Consider the following 18,537-nt stretch of genomic DNA (forward strand, 5'->3'; position numbering starts at 1 on the left):
AGCCTGTTGGGCTTGAAACACATCCTTCGCAGGGCACCTTCCGGCCATACCCAGGTGCGCTGCCCAGAACAAAACCTGCCCCTTTTTCTCGCTCACTGCCTGTACAAAAACCCAGACACGTTGTTTTCCTGTCACACTGCAGCTTTGTGTCAGCTGCTGTGCAGGGGATAAAAAATCCCTGCCCCACCAAACCCAGCTATGGGAAAGGTTGGGGTAATTGGTAATGGGGTAATTCCCTGGGAAGGGCATAAGAGTCGGGGGGCAGGGAGATGGAGCCTCCCTGGGGGCGGCCAGCTCCTGTGGCCTCTGGGAAACCCTCCTGCAGCATCAGCAAAGCTCCTGCTGTTTTCCTGCCGGGAGCGGAAGGCAAAGCCAGTGTCTCTGGGAAGATCCCAGACGTGTCTCGGAGGAATACAGTGCTCCTTGCCTCGCACTCAGCCCTGCTTGGGGGAAGCTTCTGGGCTGGAGAAGACGACGCTCCCTGGAGTACCATGGTGTGGGGAGGGCTGTGGGGCTGCAGCCCCCTGGCATTGGCAAAGCCTGATGTGTCAGTAGGTGGGTCTGGTCGTGGCTGGGGACAGCCTGCCTGGGCTCTGCAGAGCAAAAGGCAACTTAAAACAAAACAAACCAGAAAAAAAACAAACAAGCCCAAGGAAGCAACAGTAAAACCCAAGCCAGCCCTGGCTGAGCTGTGAACTTGAGATGTAGGCTCTGCCATCCAGCTGAGCGAGATTTGGTGGGTGTGTGGTGAAGGCAGAGGACAAGGGGGAGCTTTTTGGGGGTATAAGGAAGATGGGAGGGTAAAGTCTGGCAGGGGGCGACCCCAGTCTTAGGAGAGAGGCCCCGGGGGCAGATGGAGATGTTCCCTGGGGATGGGGGCTTCCCCGACATCCCTCCTGCCCCCCAGCCTGCTGCTTGTGGGAGCAGACTGGTGCCCCCGGCCAGCATGGGGCTGCCCCACCCTACATTTTGTGGCTCCTTAGGGACGGCCCTGGGCCCCTAGATTCCCGCAGGTTTGTGTGGGGTTGTCAGGCCCACGGGGACGGCGTGGGGACGGGAGACCCACGGGTGCAGCGGGGTCCGGCCAGCACAGCCTCGGCTCCCGGGGCTTCTCCCGGCTGCACGGCCCGGGTGAGCTGGGGAGGGGTAAGGGGGTGTGTGTTTTGTGCGTGTGCAAGCGCGCACCAGCATCTGCGTGCGAGTGTGCCCGCGGCCGTGAGCGCAGGGGGCGCGGGCGGGGGAGGCGAAAGGGGGCCGGTTCTGCAGCGGGTGGCTCCCAGCCTCCCCCGCCCCCTTCCCTCTGGGTCTGCTCCTCGCTCCGGCTCGCATTTTATCGCAGGCGGCCAGCGCAGCCCCCTCTCCCCAGCCCCGGCCCCGGCCCCGGCCCCCGCCCACCCCCGGGGTGGAGGCAGCCGCGCCGAGCCGCCCGCGGGAAGAAGGCAGCGCTCCGCCGGGCTCCGCGCCCCTCCGCGCCCCTCTGCGGGGCCATGCAGCGCCCCTGCCCCCCCGCTACGAGTGGTACCCCTCGCCCCGCCGCCCCCCGCGCAGCCTGAGCGCCTCGCGGGGGCTCCGCGCCGCTCCGCGCCCCTCCGCGTCCCTCCGAGCCCGGCGGTGGGACGGGGCTGGCGGAGGCAGAGGCGGCACAGAAAAGCTCCGCGGCTCTGCGCGACTCCCTGCCCCGGCCATGGGGAAGGGGCTGGAGGGGACGGCGGCCCGCTGCGGGCTGGGACTGGGATACCTGCTGCAGACCGTGGTGCTCCCCGCCCTGGCCGTCCTGGGGGCCAGCCGCCCCGGCTCCGCGGCGCAAGGTAAGCGGGGGAGGGATGGGTGGCTGGAGAGGGGCCGGGGCGTCCTCCGGGTGCGGGCTGAAAATGCGAATTTATGCCGTGATGTTATTTATTTTGTGGGTTTTTCTTCTGTCTGTATGTGCGCAAGCAACACATTCCCCCGCATGCACGGCCCCGGCCGGGGTCTGGGGAGGTGGGGGGGATGTCCGGTCGCCCCCGCCGGGTCGGGTCTGTCGTTGCTGAGCCCGGTCGGGACAGGCGTTTCCCTGTACTCCGTCCTCAAGCGGGGCACCGAGGCCGGAGTGAGGGGGGCTGCGGGCTGAAGGAGCCCCGCCGGCAGCCCTCCGGGGCGGGGGAGCGACGCCGGTGCGCCCCGAGGGCTGGCAAGGGGCGTGGGAAAGGCAGGTGCGGGGCACAGCCCTGCCCCGGGGCTCTGCGTGCGGCGGTCGTTCGTGCGCACCCCATCTGCCCCCCACGGCCCCCTCCTTCGTGATCCCTAAAAACAGATACCCGAGGGGAGTTCTCGTGTCTCTGTGTTTATGCCTCCCGCCCCCCCGCCTTCCTTTTCCTCTCCCTTGTCGGGGTTTCTGGAGTACATCTAGATCTGTTTTCCCTGTAGCCCGTGTATAAATTCCGTTTTCCAAATTAAAATGTCTTGTTTCTCAGTGTGTGTTTAGCGATGTCTTGAGAACACCACAAAGAGCCCTGGCTCAGTGTCACCCACCCGGCAGACAGCCACAAGCAGGAGGCTTTTTCTCCTGTGAGCTGATGCTGGATAAACTTTCTCGGCGCTTTTCTTCTCTTTTCCTAGGAGTTAGACCTAAAGTGGAAATGGGTGGCTTTTGCTGGGAAATACTTTTCCACAACCTCCTCAGCACTGGAGAGAGAGAGAGGTTGCTGCTGCATGTGAGCAGAGCTGCACATAGCAAGGATGTGTGGGTTCATTAAAGCACTTGGAAATCCTGGTTACATGGTTAACAAGAGAAAAGGAATTTTAGAAGCAGTTTTGGTTGGGTTTTTTTCCATTTATATGCCACCAAGAAACAATAATAGGCACCAAAGCTTTGATTTGGAGTTGTTAGCATAGTGCAAGTGGACGAATGCTTGGTTTTCCCCCATAATCTCTGTGGAGAGGCACTTGAGACGACTGCATAGCTCTGACCCCGTGCCCTCACTCAGCCATTACAGAGCGCACTCCTCTACGGCCTTTCTGACCGGACACCGCTGCTGCTTGTTCTGACTCCCCGTGTCCCTCGCAGGCTTTTGGGAGCCGTAGGCTTGCTGCTGGTGGGCCGGATGCACTGTACATCGTGTCCATACATGTAACGATGCTAATCCATTTCCCGCTGATACTCCATCCTCAGAGTCACGTTCCCTCGCCCATACCAGGCGTTTTATCTTGCAGGAAGATCAGAAACCTGGTCATGAAAAGGGAGTAGCAGGGAAAGAGAGTACAGAAGTCCCTCATGCATCGTGTCATGTTTCTTCTGTGTCTTACGTACCATCGTTTCCTTTCACTGGTCGCTTTCATGTTGGAAATAGGACAGGTTTGGGGTTATTGTATTTAAAGGTTTTAATAGTACCATGGGCACGTAGACCTAGATGTCAGTGGGTATGTATCAGTCTGTGTGGATGGCTGGGGGGGGAGGTATTGAAGAGGAAAGATCCTCTCAGGTAGTTGGACCTGGAGCAGAAAGGAGCCTGCCGGCTCTGCGGGCAGGACACGGGTGATTCGCATGACAGATGGCCTGAGCGGGGCAGAGAGGACCCCCCGCGTTCGGCCGTTTCAGAGCGCACATCTCGGTGCCACAGGGCATACCTCACACTTTCAGATGGTTTCTCCTTTCCCCGCATACTCTCCGTAACACGACGCTGTGGGACAGAAATGCCACGAGGGGAGAGGAGCCAGGCCCCCTGCGCCTACGCTGCGAAGGGCAGCACATGTGGGACCTGTCACAGGACACAGGCATCCTCACCTACCCAGAAAGGGGCAGACAGCTCTTCAGTGATGCTTCCCGTTGTGCAGTGTGTGATAAACCTTCACAACAGAGTGGAAAATCCAGGGAATGTGGTTGGGATACAGTTATTTGACTTGTTGGTGTGTCTTTTTTTTGGGTGGGGGGTTGGTGTGTGGGTTTTTTTTTTTTTTTCCATTTATGCCTTTATTTTTATTTCCCATTTGTTAGGACCAGGTACAGAATTTGGGTGCAAACCTGGTTTTGGCACCTTTCCCAGAGCTGAGGGATTTTCTGATTGGTGTCTGCCATGGGGATCCTCACGTATGTGTATGTGGTTCTTCAGTGAGGCAATGAATCAACAGTTAACTATGCCCTCTTCAGGAAGTTTTCTCATCATATAGTACTGGGCAAAGTTTTCACTCTCTTTTATTTATACGTTTCCAAAAACGTGTGAATATTGAAATGATTCTTACCCAACCTCTTTTTCCAAAGTCATTCTTCATTCAGTTGGTTTCCTTCGAAATGGAAATGCCTTTCTAGTCTTTTCGGTTGGATTTCTTTGAGAGCAATAGAAATAGGACATGGGGAAATTACACTCCAAACTGGTCTCCATCTTCTGATTTCCAGTGGGTCTGGAGCCAGCTGACTTGGTTTTAATTGTGCAAAAAAATTCAATCTTCCTTTGTGATACCTTGAAAAGGAGAAAAAACTTGAAGTGGTGTCTTCATACAGCAAACACATAGTTACGATTTAGAAAGGGGAGGAGGGGAAGGGAAAGAGGGTGTGTACGTTTTTTTCCAGTACTTGCTGCTGGTATTATTTCTTGTTTTGCTGTTGTTCTCCATTCCCTGACCGCCTTTATCTTCTGAAGCAGGGTAAGGAGGCCATGAGAGTTACTGGGGCTTCTGCTTCCATGCCTTCCTTTTCCATTGCCTCGTGGAAAATAAATTTGTTAACTGAGTAGTTGGTGGACTAACCCCCAGACTCCCTGGTAGAGACATTCCTATCACTGCATCTCAGCATCCTCCTGTGAGGTTCTCAGCGGAGCTAAGTACACTTTTTTGTTTTATTAGCATTTCTTATCTTCTTATCTGAAGCTAAGTATTTTTCCGCTGTTATCAGGAGAGAACAGGAAATGGCCACAATGATAGAGACAGCCCTTAAGTCTCCAAGTGGGGTGAATGGGGCCAGAGCGATTATCAAGGCAGAACCAACTCTGATCTGGCGTTCGCTGCATTATACCATATATTCCATTATACCTCTGCAATAAGCTACATCGGAATGAGAATTCAAGCATCCCAAAATGTGAGAGAAAGAGCAACCACCCCTGGACACAAGCACCTACCCCTGTCTGGCCGTTCAGTGCCATCTCCCGTAAGAACAACTCTTCCTTTGGCTCTTCAGTCAGCAGAGAATGGGTTACTGCCCTGGTGCTTCCTGACTTCCCCCCCCTCCCATTTTTGGGTATTAAAGCTGTTTGAAGAACTTATCCTATGGCCCCCACCTTTTTGGGGTGTAGGTGGGTTGAGAGGGAGGGTCAGGCTATCTATTTGTAGTGACAAGCATGGTTCAGACAGCTTTATAGGCTAATAACTATGGCATAGAGATGGATAGAAACGCTAAAGGGACTGCATATTAACGAGGTTTTGTTTCAGTTGTTCCTTTACAACAAGAGAGTACTTTTTTTATGCTTAACCCCTCAAACCTAATTAAATCAAAGTGATAATTTAAAAAGAAAACTGTAAAAGAGCCATATGTGCAGATATTTGTCTTGCCCCAGCGTAGTCTGTATTAGCAACAGCAGCAGTTTGAAAATGCTTGGTGCAGAAAAAGTGAAATATAACATGTGAATGTACTAACCTTTTGGGGATGCACTTAATTAAATACCTAAAAGCATCTTGTTGAAAAAAGGGGGGAAAAGGACTTAATTATCTTGATGCATCAGTGGACCGCTTGTATTTGATCATGTGGCTGTAATAGTATTTGTATTAGGAAAGCGAGGGCCGAGTAGTATTTTGTTATGAATGGATAAACCCACTTGCAACATCAGTTCGCTTTAAAGCCATGCGTTCTGGCAGATTTCAGTGGTGTTGAGGAGTTTGGGGTGGATGAGGCAGCCCACACTGGCCCCGAGTAGCATTTCAGAACTGCAGTAGGCTTTGCTGAAAGCAAAGCAGCCACCGGGTTTCCTCTGCTGACTGAGGAGCACTTTAAGCGTGATGAAAATGAAGTCGACGGATCTGTCCGTGGAGGAGGGATTCCTCTCCGGGAATGCGGGAGCCAGAATCTGGGCTCCTTTTCCTCCGGCTCCAGTCTCTAGCAGATGGTTGCAACAGTTATGAAAAAAAGTATATACATCAAATACAGCCCCCTTCTGATGGCTTTTCAGCATTACTGTCAGTGTCGTTTATGCCTCCGTACAGTAAGAATGCCTGAGTGTGTCTAAACATTTCCACAATTGTTGTGCATATTTACACTTAAACATTTTACCTGGATCATTTGTCTCAACTTTTTTGTTTTCTTTTTTTTTTCTCTGGTAGTGGTCTCAAACCCTGATTATTCACTATATCTTAGGACTAGCTGTGTGTGTGATATCCAAAGTCAGAAACAGGAAACAGCATTAACCATATTAAAAAGATTTTCCTAATTTAATTTTCCAAATACAGTTTGTCTGAAAGCAGGGACACAACTCCATACCCTGCCAAGGCCAGGCAAATCAGTTCCATAGCTGGTCTGCGAAGCAAGAGAGGAGAAAATGTGGATTATATTTATTAGACATTTTCAAGTAAATACCTTGGTTTTTTTCAAGCTGAAGAGTGGTGTTTTGAGGCACACTCTTTCCAGTTCAGTTGAATAGGATGCAAAGCAACACCAGTTCCCACGGAAAGTGAGAGGAGCCCAGGCTGACCAGGACAACAACTGAGTATTTCTGTACAGCATGCAGCCAGAGTTTTGTGTATATGTAAAATACTAAGGAGAGCTGTACTTTGAAACATAAAGCTACATTTATATTGTGCTACTAGCTAAGTAATCTTGTTTGGAGCAGCCCATTTTATAGTGCATGGATACGTTTGTTGCTTTCTGATGCCTTTTTGGATTTTAAGTCATTGGACTTTTGAGGAATCTGTTCTGGTTACTTTTTCTGGAAAAAGGCACCAAAGTTACTTTTGCAGCTTATCAGAAAAGTATGTTTTAACTCCTGTTGCAAGGGAGAATTCCTAGGTAAATTTGCATTGCTCAAAGTATTGAACAGTTTGCTGTGATTTAGTCAAAGAGGATTCAACTCGTGAGACTCAAATATTGAGATAATTGATTTGACATTGAAAACACATCACTGGAGGCTATCTTTGAAATAAAAGTTCATTTAATCATGGGTGCTCTGCCAATGCGATATGTTTCATATAACCATGTATATGTCACTATAGGAAAAAAATGACATTCCCTTTCCCATTCCCTCTTTCCTCCCTTTCGAGTGGGGAGAGGGTTGTGGTAGTTTGTGAAGTGTGCATCTTGTTAGCCACCCAGTGGAGGTATTCACGTTTAGCAGGCAGAGATCTTGGCGTCAGTGCCAATAAAGCAGTAATTACATCGCCTGTCATTTTCATTAGCCATCTTTGCTTTCACGTTCCACTCGGAGGTATAAAACAGTGCGAGCTTTTAAAGCGTAAGTCAAGGATTAAAAGCGAAGAGTAAGAGACAAGCAGCGGTTTTCCAGTTGGCTACAGCCTTCGTCAACAGAGTGGCAGAATAATGTTGTGCAGAGGCACAGTTCAGTGCTAACTGCTTCCAAGGACTGAAGGGATGGTGGTGTTTTAAGTGATTTATGGCGTGTGCTTGGTAGAGTCCAGTCTCAGGAGCAGGCGCCCCTGGAGCTTTCCATCATAACGCTATCCGAGAGGCGATCTGAAAGAAATGGTATTAAGTCTTCTGGGAGGCAAACCGTATCCAAAGAAAGACTTAATTTGCATCATTTGTAAGCAAGCATTTGAAATTATGCTCAAAAGTGGAATGGTTATAAAGAACCTTACGTCGAACAAACACAAACAAAAAAATTCTGCTTCACTTTGCACATACTTTGTTCCCCTGCATTTAATTTAACGGGATCATCTGCAGATATTCTGACCCCAAACTCAGCAGTGTGATGGGGAGAGGATTTATTTTGTATTGTCATTGCTTTTGCGATAGGTCTGCTTAAACATTTTGCAAAGCATCGGTCGCGGTTTTTGTGTTTAGATTTGCCTTTCTCGGGTAAGGATGTGGCGTAAAACTGACCGTGAGCCGTGGGCGCGCAGGCTAGCCGGAGAAAGTAAAAGAAAGCCCCAGACTCTGGTTGTGTTCCAGTCGCTTTCCTCAGGGCTGGCTCTGCTCGTACAAACAACGGGCACAAGTAAGGCGCAGCAGGCAAGAGCTGCCAGAGGTTTTCCCAGCTTTCAGTAGGCTCAGAGCTGGTTGCATACAGCTTTCCCCCTAGGTAGTCATCATTAGAACAGCCTCCTGTTTGCTTTTATAACTCCATCCCAAATCACACGTACGTTAAGCAGGAAACATGGGATTTCCTCCTAACGCATCAAATGCCAGGTTTTAGGGAGTCCCTTTATAGCCTGGCACATTATTATCAAAAAGTTTGGGCTGGGGAAGAAAAGCCTCATGCAAAAACAATTTCACTTAAAAATGTCCTTTCTATCAACAGGGAAATTTTTGGGGGGAGGAGGAGGGGAAGAGTCCTTTTTGTTTATTTGCTGGGGGGAGGCTGGGAAAAAAAAAAACAAGAAACTTTAATAAAAACCAGAAAGGATTAAGTTATTTTAGTGAAAAGGTCAATAAAACTTCAAATGTTTACCCCACTGGCCAAACTCTTTCTACTTATGCTTTCTGAAAATCTGTTAGGTTTTCAGTGAAAATTGAAAAATTTAAAAGTTGTAAGGGCTGCTGACAATAACATTTTTCATTTCCACTTACATTTTTTCCATGTATTTCAACCAGCCTCGTGAAAATAGCACTGTTCAACTTGACTTACAGTCCTGGTTAAGCACTGGTTAAGTCATATATTTACAGCAATTTCTAGGGGTGTTTTGTTTTTTTTTTTTTTTTTTTAAATCACACTGATTTTACTGTGATGCAAATCGAGATAGAGACCCAGATTCTCTCAGTGGCACCAGACATGCCCTTAACGCTGCCAGGGAAGGGCAGGCAGCTCTGGATTTAGGTGAGTACCTTTGCTATTCCCCAAACCCAAGCAGTGCCGCTCTAGCTTGCGTGACTCTGCAGTAATCCCATCAAGGCAGGGACATCCCGTGTGTCAGTATGTGATGCTGCAGTGCATCAGCACCTCCCCAAATTCTCATTTTCCTTCGTTATGACTCCCACCCAGGCAGGACAGGAAGAGGCAGCCAAGAAGCTCTGCATGCTCGTCTCAGCTGGTGATACCTCCCGTGGGGGACATCTGCAGTTGCGTCTTTAGTGTTGCTAGAGACAGTGGGAGGTTCTCATTTGTCACGTTGCGTTAGCTGTTTAATCTTTAATCCATCTTGCTGGATTGTGAGGACAGCTATATTTATCTCTATTTAGTGGAGAGATATAAGGGGAATTGCCTAAGGGTGCAGAGCAAATATGTAAGGAGGCCAAAATGTGAACTCAAGGCTTCTGAGTGTCCAAGACTCTGTTTGGTGCTCCAGACTATCCTCTTTCTTGTCTGACAGTCACAAAGATAGATGCTACGGAGGGAATGCTATGTTGAAGGCTCTCAGGTGCTTTCCCAATGTCGAATTTGTTGGCTCTCATTGATGTTTTCCTTATGTCTGCTGGTATCTAGAAAAATGTATAAAAGACAAAGGGCAAACCCATATGCTGTTGCTCAGAAATAGGGATGCTTCCTGGAAGCTCTGACTTTATGGTGACAGGCGGTTTGGGAGGATTTGCTCAATTCACCCAATGAAATCCACAGCATTATCCCAAATTTGGAGGGAGCAAGAGCGGATCCAACGGATGACTGCAGCATTGTTGTGTGAATAAGGATCTTGGGTTGTTTTGTTTCGTTTGGGTTTAATCCGCAATTCAGGACTGTCTTATTCAACTGTACTTCATTCATCTGAATGAACAACTTCTGCTCCGAAGGACCCTGTTGCCTTACGAGTCATAAAAGCTATGAGGTTGCCTAGGCAATTAAATCAGTATCTTTTTTCTCTTGTTTAGGTACCATTATCAACAGTAATGCTAAGGAGCTGGGATAGGGTTTACTGGCCTGGCAACAGCTGAGCGTTTTCTTGTTAGGTAGCTCCTGCCAATCCCTTTTTAGTTATTTTCACGAAGTAAAGTAGCTTTATTTCTTAGTCTCATATTGAGTGAGAGGTTGAAATGTTAAGCTCTGTGATTAACGGTGTATCCTTTGAGAAAAAGGAAAGCTTGCGTTTTTCTTGGTCCCCTGAGTGCTGGATGCGATTGTTTGAGAAATCTTGGATTTCATCAGCTAGATGCAAGGAAACGTGCAAGTAAGCCTTGAATGATCTGTCAAAAGAGGTTGACTCTATCACAGCCATTTTGGAAACTTGTTTGAACTGATAGTTGCTCCCCAGGCATTTCTTTGCTTGAATTTAGTGCGTTTCACATCAGGCAGTGAAAAGTGATCACCACAGGGTTATTAGTAATCCAAAGCTGCTTGGAGAGCTATCTTCCAACCACAAATTTGCTAAAATAATGTCTGTAACATGAATTGCTGCACTTTTATGATATGGTACAGTTATTTATTGTTTAAATCCATTGCATGTCTTATCCAGTCCCAACGTATGTGTTTATACTGGAAAGTTTACGTAGTGAAAATAATAATATGGTCTCACTGAAGGAGGTTAATTGCAGTTCAGTCATACCAAAATCGAGGAGTAAGAATTGGGACAGAATAGCAAGCGAGACTAATTCTGTTCTCACGTGCATTGGATTTACCTACACTGGCTGTAGCGCAGGTAATTACCGGGAGTAATTCAGAGTACAGACATGCACACTGCCTTACCCTGAATTAGTTTTCTCTTTCATTAGTATATCTCCTAGTTTTGCCAGTTGCTCATGGAGTTAGCACAGATTTATTCCTGTCACCTTTCCTTACAACGTCAACAACTTCATGTGTCCGCCTGGTTACTCTGCAGCTCTACAGATAGAAAAGATGAGTGGCCGTGACTAGCGGTGAACAGCCGGGGCTAGCAGGGTAACGGCGAGGTGTCCAGCCTGAAATCTCAGTTTGTCTGCAGTCAGATAAGACAATAGAGAAACCTCTGCTACGCAAGCCTTTATTTTAGGATTAGGACACAACTCAGTGGTGCTTTCAACTAGGAGGAGATAAGGTTTCCCCTGCCAAACTCAGTCACTTCAGATCTGGAAGTCAGAGTTGATTATGGAAACTAGAAGTCTGTCCAGTTGAGGGATGGGGCTGTAATGAAATGGTGGTGCATGTGCCCTTGTACCAGTCGTTCACTGAAAATGTCACTGAATTGGCTCATGAACTACTAAAATTCCTTTCTCTAAGGTTTTTGGCCCCAAAGCTGCGCTAGTTTTTGGCAAGTCATCATCCCTATTACAAATTCCTTTCACGCAGACATTGCAAACACAGCTTTAGGGACTTCCTTTCTGCTTCCTCACCAGTTTCTGAAGGTGAGGGTAACTTTTTCGGTTTCTTGCTGAAATAAAATGCAGCGATCTTCTCATGCAGCAGATCTCGGCTGGCAAGAATGTGAGTGCTGCTTTTCCTTCTCTTCCTCATGTAAAATAGCTGTATTGTAGCAAGTAGGAAGCTCCTAAGTAACTAGAAAGTTTGTAGCTAGAAAGTTCAGGACTGGGATGTGTCAGTTTACTATCGGTTTCCTTTTGGTTTTTTAAATCCCTAGTGCTTATACCAAGGATAGACGTACGCTATAGAAGGCCAGGTTATGACCACCAACAAATATAGCTCCGTTAATTTTAAAGCCAGCATACATCAGAAGCTGATCTGGTTCTGTGTTAAAAATATGTTGACACAGTAGAATGACACTTTAGGATGGATGGCCCTTGATGTCACCTTTTTTGTTGGCGAGGGTTTTTTTTGTGTGTGGGGTTTTTTTTTTTTTAAGCTCAATAATTTGAATAACTTTCTGGCTTTCCATTACCCTTCTGTGTAGCGAGGTGGCTCTTTGCTGTAGAGAGATTAACACAGTGCCTCACTTGAAAACGTGTTGGCGAGATTCTTCCAGGTAGATGTTTTTTTCTCCTGGGTTTTGTCACATTATTTCATACAAGAACACTGACAGCCAAGTGTCACCAACTGTAGGCAGATAGCCACAGAAATATCTGTTACGTACAAATGTGTGGCAATTTCCTGCCTCAGCAGTCAGTTCTTTTTTAACTGAAGACCTCTACTACTAAAAGCATGGGCTTTGAAGGCTTGAGTTAGAAATGCAAGCTAGTACCCGCTGGTAACAAAAGCAGTTGTTATCCTGGTTTAGGCAGTAGAAGGAGAAGTGCCATGTGCCTTTCATGAGCACTGGAAAAGGCAAAATGGTTCAGCTCCTGCTAGCTTTTGTCCATTGCTTGTCCTGCACTATTTATTTATGGTTCTTTTTCTTTCCACCCCCTCCCTCAAATTGTTATGTATCAATTCTGTGTAGTAAACATAGCTATTAGATAAAACCTTCCAAATCTTTCAAAAAAATAAGTCAGTCCTAACTTACTTGCATTGTAAACATTTCTATAATTTTGTAGTCTCGAGAGGAAAGTCTTAAATTTGCATTTATAAGAAACATTTGCAAAGAAAACTGAATTAAAATGATAAAGTGACGTTGTGTGGACTATTCATCTGCTATGTTTTACTGATGAGCTTATTTTATGAGTACTTGGTTTCATTGCAAAGATCCTTTCTCTTGGGGAAATCAATTGACGGCACTACTTCGATCAAATTTTGCTTTCTGTCTGATTAGTTTCACCGGATTTATTGGTATTTATTCCCTGGACCAAGACAAGGAAAATTTGGTCTTTTGTCTTTAAAGTTTTATAACCACTAGTACCAATGCGGAACACATATTTTGCTCATGGAGGCTGGGCTGAGGTTAAGTTGGTTTTAAAGATAACAGTAGGTTCCAGTGTCCTTGCATTTGTTTTGTATTTGGTGACAGTCACTAAATCAGAGGAAGGAATGTTCAAACAACACACTTGAGGAAAAGTGATTTTTATAGAAAGGGCCCGTTCCTGCTAATAGCCAGTAACTGCACATAACCCCACTGACATTAAAAGTCCATTAGCTAAGCCCAGTTTAAACAGCAGCTGATGCTATGTCAGCTAAATGTACATTGGAATTTTTCATGTAATGCAGCAATAGCACTTCTGTAATTTTTCTAAAACTATGTACATTAAGGAAAGCAAATGTCATCTGATAGTTGTAAGATGAAGAGTTCACATTAAAGTAGGGAGAATTGTAATCAAGCTGAAGTTACCATCTGGTCGCATTAACAAGAAACAAAAACGGTTACAAGAACAGCAGAGAGCGTCAGGTTTCGGAATTAAAGCTAGATTAGCAAATCTAGTGCGCAGGCTTCTGTAACACAGGATAACCACAGAGCTGCTTATCTGCTTGGTTCTTTGTCATTAAATACATTATGGCCTCGTGCAAGAAAAGTTTCTACTGAAGTCAGTAAGATGCTTTGTCATGTGGAGCACTAGGTTGCCATGGGGAAAAAAGTTTATTTGCTTGCTGTTCAGGAAATATGTCACTTACTGAAGCGTGAAAACATTTAAACTTGTCACGATAGCGTTTGCATGCCCACGGCCTTAAGTTCTGGTTAACCATTGGCGCAGGCAGTAGCATCTGGCTATCTCAATGTATCAAAAAGAGGATTGAGAAGTATGGTGCAAAAATGGTGCATGCTTGGTAAAGAGAAGCGTGGCAGGTGATGAACTTGTTACTCATCTTCAAAAGCAACCAGCAGACTGAGGTCCTAGTACTGCGGTCTGGGCACCCACGGAAGCACGGTTTGGCACCCGGTTTGGCAACTGCTCCAATTCTGAAAAGCCACTTCGAAGTCTGCTTTGAAAATAGGTCTTGTGCTGCAAAGCCATTGTGGAGACAGGCGAAGGGCTGCTGAGTATGTTAATGCGAGAGCTGGAAGCAGAGGGGTAATTAGTCGCTTACTGCCGTGCTCCCAAGTATGGCGAAGCATCACTGTAACCTCCCCCGCCTCCTCTTGCTGTTCCCCGACCACTAGTGAAACCTTGTACGAGTACTGACAGGAGCAGAGCTTAAATGCCTGACGTGGGCAGACATACCCACTGCAAAAATCCTGCGAACGCCTCTGGAGGAGCTCACTCAAACTCTTAACAAACTGCGTGAGCGGTGCGAGACTCTCGAACGTGTCCTGAGGCTGAACTTGAATTTTTTTTGTCTTCCCAAGCTGAAGGAGTTGACATCAGTAGCGTGCCCAGAGCAGATCGTGTGTTTGCGAACTACAGGGTTTAAGGAGGGTAATTCAATTGCGTTTTCTTCCTCGTCTGGAACATAACATGTAAACGTATTACTGAACTAAAGCCTGGTTTTAATTACGAGCAGTAACTTTTTCATGTTGACAGATTTTCACATGGAGAGCTTTATTGAAAATGAGAGAAGACCTTTTTGCCATCATTAGTTCTTGCTGCTTAGTGCTTTTATCTAGTACAGTAAAATACTGTTTGTAATTAATTCCGAGCTTATATGGACATATTTAATATAATTACCAAACAAAATCCTGTTTACTAACATATTGCTTGTGAAACCAGTCTGAATAATCTGGTCTCTGGCACACATAAATCAGGCAGTAATAACAGCTGTAAATATTTCACAATATACTTAGAGTTCTTTCATTTTAATACTGAATCCACTTTTGGGTTTTAAGGATAAAACATATGTCAGAAGTGACTTTCCCAAATGTTCTTTCCTAACCTCTTTCACTACCTTGCCTGAAAGTTATTAAAAAAAAAAAAAAATCATTATTGTATTTGATTATAAAAAAAAAAGTAAACATATACACTTTCGTGAGCTGGGAGAATTATGTAATCGAATTATGCTGGGGCTAACAAAATGACGCCGTTCACATTGCTGCGGGACAATTGCTCTAATACAGCCGTGAATATTTTTCATTGGAAAAGACATTGCAGTGCCAGTCCTCTTTGTCTTTCTCAAAGTTTTGCTATTTTTATCTATCTGGATGTCTGCATATTGTATACTAAGCCTGAAACACGTGCACAGAACTGGTAGAAGCAGCTGGTTATGCAGCTAATTCAGGCAGGCAAAGGGCTGCGAAACCGAAGGTGACCAGGAGCCAGGTTTGTAGGGACGTGCTGGGGGACCTACAAGACTGTGTTATGTGCTGGGCTCCCTCTTTCTGGGAAGACTTTGAGCCTGTATTTAAATAGAAAGACGAAAAGGAGACTGATAGTCTATCTACTGCAGAATATTTGGGGTTGCGTGAGGCTACTAAACCCTCTTTGAGTTAGGACAGTGCGTGTAGTTTGTCCAGTTCAGCAGAAGGCCTTGAAATTTCAAGGAAAGATTTATAATCGTCCCTGAAGTGATTTTCCCCTGCCCCAAACAAAGACCTTAAAAAACCGTTGTGTAAAACAAAACGTTTTGCAATTTTTGTTTACTTGGGAATGTTTTTTAAGCTCTAAAATAAGTAATAAATAAAATTATAATAATAAAATAAGTAATCCAAGTACTGTTTTGAGAGACAAATTTGAAAAATGTTGATTTGGGGGATTTTTTTTACCCTTGTTCTGCAGTTGGATTCCCTCACTAAAGTTGACATAAATTTTCAAATGTTTTGGCATTCTCTGAAGAAAGTTAGTCTCCAAAAGTGTGCCAGGCTCCTTCATGAATGCTGTCTACTCTGAGCTATGAGCCTCTCAAGCTTAGGACCCACCCCTAAAATAAAAAGAACAATTTTTAATTGTTATCAGGTAGGCAATAACGTTGGGAGATGTTGCAGCAGAAGATGATGGACCCGAGATCCCCCTGCAGCCCCTGGAGAGCCCAGGCTGGAGCAGGTCTATCCTGAGGGACTGCAGCTTGTGAGAAGGACCCGGGCTGGAGCAACTTAAGTTCCTCAGCAGAGGTTTTTTTGTAGAAGGCAGATGAGGATCTGTAGCATAACTGGCATGCTAAGCTGCCATTAATATTTTCTGCAGTTAGTTAAGGACAATAAATGATTGCATGCAGTCATTTATGCAAGAAAAAGCATGTATGGAGCAAAACGTTTGGGATGTTCCGATTGTGTCAGCTCTCAGTGATAAGTCTGAGCTTAACATGATTTTCCCAGAGTTTCTGCTGTTATGATATCTCGGCATTTTGGAATTTGATAAGTTTATACAAATGCATTTCTGACTCCCGAGTTATGAAAAAGGCTCTTATTTGACTAAAAAAAAGTAAAGATTTTCTACTGTATTTGCTGCTTTTTCTGTTTCTTCTCTGTGTACATGAAAAGAAAGAAAGTCTGGTTGCTCTTGTGGAAGTTCCTTGTTTTGAGCCGTGGACTTCAGCACTTCCATGGAAGTATATTAGTAAGGAATTGTATTTGCCACGTGGTCTGTAAGGTCAAAATTAATCTTAAAACACTACTGATTACTTTTTGGCAGCTACTGAAGTTTAGTTTGTTTGAGCAAAGCAACCCTTACCCACAATGCAAGGTACAAGCTGTTGTATTGCTTGTTTTCTGAAATGGCTCCTGAAAAATAAATACAAATACTGGCCTATTTATTGTCACTTGTGCATATTAGAAAATAATGTACCAGGGACGGCTTTGCTTAAGGCAGTCCTTAAAAACAAAAACAAACAATCAAAACAACCATCCTCTTTCATGATCAGATTTCATCTAACTTTGCTTTGCTTTTAGGGCGTCAGTGTTTTAAGATACATCAATATCTTTTGGTCAGTATAACTACACCTGGTGTCATCAATATCAAGTCTCCCTGTCAACATCCTGTGGGCATCTAGGAATACATTGCTATGATTTGCAAAGGTGTAGCTATAAGATATGCAGCGGGCTGTTGGCTCTAGAGAGATTACAGGGGTTCCTGAGTGCAGTACTTTGGCATTTGAACTTTCCAAAATCAACTCTTGGTTTTCTGTAGTATGAGAACTTGTACTGAAGTGTGAATCATTGCTTAAGAACGTTGCAGTGCGTGAACGATCCTAAATTGCTTTGTTATGTGTATGTGCAGGCTGCATCCAGCCACTGTCGTTGGGAAGTTATTAGTATGTATAATTACCTAACCACAAGGAATTTCTGGACTGAAATAGCTTATGTAAGCCTACGTGTCTCCTTCCCACAAACCCAGCTTAAAGGCTCATGCAAGTCTCTTACCAAGGAAATGTCTTACTGTCCATGAAATATTATTTGGGAAGATACGCTTACCTGCAAGGGTAAAGAGCTTACCTGACAATAGCCCTAGCTTCACAATGCAGTTCTGACTTGTGCTCTGGGTTGTTTATCGAATACTGTATTATTTAATATTATGTGATTTGACCTTTAGTCTTCAACTACTACCTAATTGCCAGCATGAGTCTTCCCATAGGAGCAAAAATTATTAACGAGGATTTGTGCAATACCGAGTTTTCATGACTTGAGGGCCACCAGGTAGGACTTGTGTGTATGAAAACCAAGTCGTTGTACCAGCGTAGGTTTGGAATTTGAGGTGGCCAAGCGTGTTTCGATTAGCAAGGAAATGGATACCAGCTGGCTTGCTTACGCTTATAAATATATATAACTGTATTTAAGTGCACAGGTAAATTGTGTATACCACTTAGCCCCATCTGTTCCCAATAAATTTCAGCCCACAGGCTGTAGGTTTTGAAACTTCCAGTTACGCTTAGATAGGTGAACTTTCTGAGTGGCAGAGCTGGCCCTCACAAAACGTGTTTGCAGCTGAGCGTCTCGTTTCGTGTCAAGCAGCACAGCTCCCCTGCGCTCAGTGAGTGCCTCAGTCCCGCACCAGCTGAGGGTTGTTAACAGTTACGATTTCTTAAGACTCTACTCATGGTAGAGAGATTTCTATCTTGTCTGTTTGGACAGAAAAAATTTCCATGACTTGGAGAATGCTTTAGAAAAAAAAAAAAGGGGGGGAAAAAAAAAAAAGGCAGACTGCAGAGTACATCAGAGAGTGATCCTGATGTTAACAAAGAGTTTCTTTGCCACTAAAATGAGGAGGAAAATGTTTGTATCTTTACAAGATCTTGCCCCGCTTACGAGAGCCTAAAGAAAAGATAGGTATCTAGAATGGCAATTACTGGGTAAAATGCTGTTTTATGACTACAAGTTGTTTTGGGCTTTTTGTCTTTTAAAACAGAAAATTTTCTTCTGAAACTTTTACAGCCGCCCACCACCCCGCTGATCCAAAGCCTCTGCAAAGACTTAGTAATTAAAATGAAGCGGCTGTATGTTCACATTGCCCCCGCTCTCTCCAGTTGGTTGTTCTCAGAGCAGCACCCTACTTCTCATCAAAACCTGAGATGAACTTTCCTCAGCAGGTCTCTGTACCATCGAGGCTGTCTTTCTAGCTACGGCAATGACCAGTCGCCTTTGGTCATCTTAGAGGAAGTTTACAAAAACAGAAATAAAACTTGGTTTTCCTTATTGTCTTCTCTCAAAGTAGGCAATGGAAAATTGAAACATACAAAATCGACCTGTTAGGACTAGCGGTTTCAAATATTAATTAGTAAGAGTGGAAAAACAACATTTCTTTGGAGAATTAAGAGGTTTGAGTACACTACAGTATTTTTATTTCCCTGGGTGGTAAGACAAATACTGCAC

At 45.3% G+C, this 18,537-nt stretch overlaps 1 protein-coding gene across 2 annotated transcripts in view; it reads left to right on the forward strand.

The window, feature by feature from the left end:
- Positions 1–674: 674 nt before the first annotated feature.
- UNC5C (unc-5 netrin receptor C) overlaps positions 675–18,537 on the forward strand; it is a 254,372-nt gene continuing 236,509 nt past the window's right edge. For both annotated transcript variants that reach the window (XM_081999328.1, XM_081999329.1), the window contains exon 1: positions 675–1,808. In XM_081999328.1, coding sequence (XP_081855454.1) covers positions 1,685–1,808 — 124 coding nt within the window. In that variant the 5' untranslated portion in view covers positions 675–1,684. The remainder of the gene's footprint in view (positions 1,809–18,537) is intronic.

The sequence above is a fragment of the Phaethon aethereus genome (assembly GCF_964289735.1).
Source record: "Phaethon aethereus genome assembly, chromosome: 4".
Taxonomy (NCBI): Eukaryota; Metazoa; Chordata; class Aves; order Phaethontiformes; family Phaethontidae; genus Phaethon; species Phaethon aethereus.